Raw genomic sequence first — 3,173 nt, 5'->3', positions numbered from 1 at the left:
GGCGGGGGCGGGGGCGGGGGGTCGCCCAGCTGCTAGCGGCTGCCCCGGGCCGCCGCCCCACTCTCCTGCCTGGTGCCCCCGGGCGGTGGACCTCGCCCTCGGCGCCCCGGCTCCTTCGCCGTCCAGGACCGCCAGGAAGCAGGGAAAGCCTTCCCTCACGTTGACATCTCATTTGTTCTTTCTCTGGACAATTCAAGTCCTTTCACAACTGCCGCAGACGTGCGCGCGCGCACCTCTTCCTTAAACTCTCGGGTCGCGGCCGCCGGAAAACCAGCTCTCAGGCCGGGTGGCGAGGGTCCCACGCCTTTTGCCCTCCTCTTGGCAAATCTTCGGGCTCCGGGGAGGGACGTCGTGCACTCTGGCGAGGACGAGGGTGGTGCGTGAAGCGGCGGTTGACCTTGCACAGTCTGTGGGGACGGGACTCCCCGGCAGGATCCCCGCCTCCTCGGTTTCCCTCTCCGATCCCGCGCGGAGGAGGCGGGGCGTGGGAGGCCGGAGAGGGCGACAGCCAGGCCCGGAGGTGGCCGGGCGTCCGGGGCCCGCACGGAAAGGGCAAAGCTCGAGCGCGCGGAGCCGGAGACCCCCTCCTCTCTGGCGGCGCTGGGCTGGAGGTGCCGGCGGAGGCCAGGCTTGCGGCCAGGCTACGTGTCGCTCCTCCGCGTGCCGCCGCCCGCCGCAGCCCGCGCCCTCGGGCCACCTCCGCCGCCCCCAGCCGAGCCCGCGGCCGCGCCCTCGGGCCGGTACTTGAGCCAGCAGATGACCCAAGTGACGACGACCGAGAACAGCGCCAGGATACTGGCCACCGACAGGCAGATGGGCCCCACCGGCGAAGGCGAGGGCGACCCGGTTGCCGGGGCAGCGCCAGGGGGCGCCCCGCCGCCGGGAGGTACACCCCCGCCGCCGCCACCGCCGCCGTAGTGGTTGACGAAGATGAGGCCGGTGAAGAGCAGCACCACCATGGAGAGGAAGGAGAAGACGACGCACACGCAGCCGGCGGTGAGCGCGGCGCGCTTGCAGTTCTGGCAGCTCTCGTAGGCGCCCGGGGCGCGCAGGCCGGCGCGGGCGCGGGGTCCGGGGTCGGCATCCTCCGCGGGCGGCGGCTGCGGGGCCGGGGTCGGGGCGGCGGCGGGCGCGGCGCGGCGCGCCGGCAGCGGCGGGAGGCGGTCCTGGGGCAGCGGGTCGTGCGCCGCGCGCAGGGCCAGCGGGAAGGCCTCGGCGAGCTTGGTGTTGTTGGGCAGGCCGTGCACGCGGCTGTCGGGCAGCGGCGTGCGGTGGCGGCACACGGGGCACGCGATGGCGCCCGGCGGGCCGTGCCAGGGCGGCGGGCGCAGCGGGCGCTCAGGCGCGGCGCTGGCAGAGGCGGCGGCGGCGGCGGCAGCGCGGAGCTGCAGCTGGCTCAGGCACTCCTGGCAGAAGGTGTGCAGGCACGCCAGCAGCTTGGGCGCGCGCCGGTCCGCGTCGAAGTAGTTGTAGCAGATTTTGCACTCGTAGTCCTCGAGCGGAGGGAGGCTGGGGACCGTCACCGCGGCGCTCCGAGCTCCCGCGTCCCCGCTGTCCCGGGCTCCCGCCGAGGCGACCCCGGCTCCTGCCGAGCTCCCGGGGCTGCTGCTTGGGCTTCGCTCGCCGCCGCCGCTGTCGCTCGCCGGCGCTGCCATGGCATGATCCGCCCCTCATCGGGGGCAAGGTGAGGCGCCTTCCTCCCCCTCGGTCGCCGCCTCGGCTCCCGGCGGGGAGGAGGCGCTTCTGCCTCCCCCCTCGGGCTGCTGTCGCCTGGCGGGGGAGGCACCGCTAGCTGGGCCGGGCGGGGGCGCAGCGGCGACCGCCTCCCCTCCCACCCCCTCCCTGCCCGCTGCCCCAAGGCGCGGGCGCCTCGGTCACTCCCAGTCCCCTGGCGTCTCTCTGCCGTCCCTCTTGAGCCTCTCAAGGCCACTGTCCTGGTCCCTTTGGATGTCAGTTTTTGTTGGACGTGGACTTGGAAGTGGAGGGATGCTGGGGGGCGGTGCAGGAACGAAATTTGGGGTGCGGCTGCTTAAGGATGTGGCGCCCTTGCACACACACCCCTCCCCCTCCCCTGCAGACAGCGGGTGGTGGTGGGAAACCTGGTCCTCCTTTTTCCTTGTTCCGCTTCCTCGCCCTCCTCCCCCTTTATCCTTCTTATTCCATGTTTACTCCCCTTGGTCTGGGGCTGAGTCCCTGGCGGAGCCTCCTCTCCCCCCACCAGCAAGAGCTCACCGGTGATGTAATGCGGGACCCGCTCAGGGAGGGGAAGCAGCAGCCTGGGCAGCGGCGGAGGCAGCGCTGGTTCCTGTCCTTGGTGAAAATCGTGATCTCATTTCTCTGTCCAAGGGCGAAAGCCAGTCATCAACCAGATATTTACACTTTCCACTTGCATTAGCAAAGCCCCGGTAACCCTGCAGCATTCGCAGGCTGGAAGCGACGGGCTGGCGTTTACATTTCACCATTTGGAGGAAATTTTGGAGCTAAACGGTATCTGTCTTTCCCCGTGAAATATTGCCTGCTGAGATGTAAGGAGGCACGGAGACACCGACTCATAGCCAGGTCTTGCTGATTTTCTGGTGCTGACCACAGGGGAGGAGGTAGCTATTTCGCTGGTGCGCAGGCGTTTATGGAGGCGGCAGGGGGAAATGTTACTGTCAGACAGGTTTGCGGAATTTAAAGTCCGGGTTAAACTAGCCCCTGGCACCATTCGCCACCTTCCTCCACTTAAACTTTTAATATGCAAATGTAGAGAGCCCCAAATTCCTTGAGTAACCTAGGATAGATCTTCCTGATTTAATATAGCTAATGGAAGCCGCGCTGGGCAGGTTAGCAAGAAGCAGTACTTCTTGAAGGAACACCCAGTAGAATACAGGACTAGTGGTTTTGGGGGACCATCCAAAAGGTGCTGTTCAGATATTCCTAACCACAAAGTTCTGTTCCCTGTTTCTCCAGGTTGGACATTTCCCCGTGAAGAGAGAACCAGAAGGGAGAGGAAGAGGATGGTTCTCTGGGTTCCTAAGAGATGGGAATGTTTCCACTTTTTCTCCAGGTTCTCTGCGGAAGGCAGTAAGATGCTCCATAGAATGTTTGTGCAAAGGACAAATGAACGGGGAAGCAGATGAAGGGAAAGGACAAAAAGAAACTGAGAAGCCACCAATGCAGGAATTGTCATA

The 3,173-nt window shown here is 66.1% G+C and overlaps 1 protein-coding gene across 1 annotated transcript; it reads right to left on the bottom strand.

The window, feature by feature from the left end:
* Nucleotides 1-641: 641 nt before the first annotated feature.
* On the bottom strand, nt 642-1,655 carry RNF228 (ring finger protein 228; the record flags this gene model as incomplete). The annotated part of the gene is made up of 1 exon (XM_080798787.1): nt 642-1,655. The coding sequence occupies one exon, from the start codon at nt 1,653-1,655 to the stop codon at nt 642-644; it is 1,014 nt and encodes a 337-aa protein (XP_080654913.1).
* Between the last annotated feature and the right edge of the window lie 1,518 nt (nt 1,656-3,173).

Source organism: Martes martes, assembly GCF_963455335.1.
Source record: "Martes martes genome assembly, chromosome: 3".
Taxonomy (NCBI): domain Eukaryota; kingdom Metazoa; phylum Chordata; class Mammalia; order Carnivora; family Mustelidae; genus Martes; species Martes martes.
Note: the sequence above shows the minus strand (reverse complement) of the source record. Positions and strands in the feature narration are given on the sequence as shown.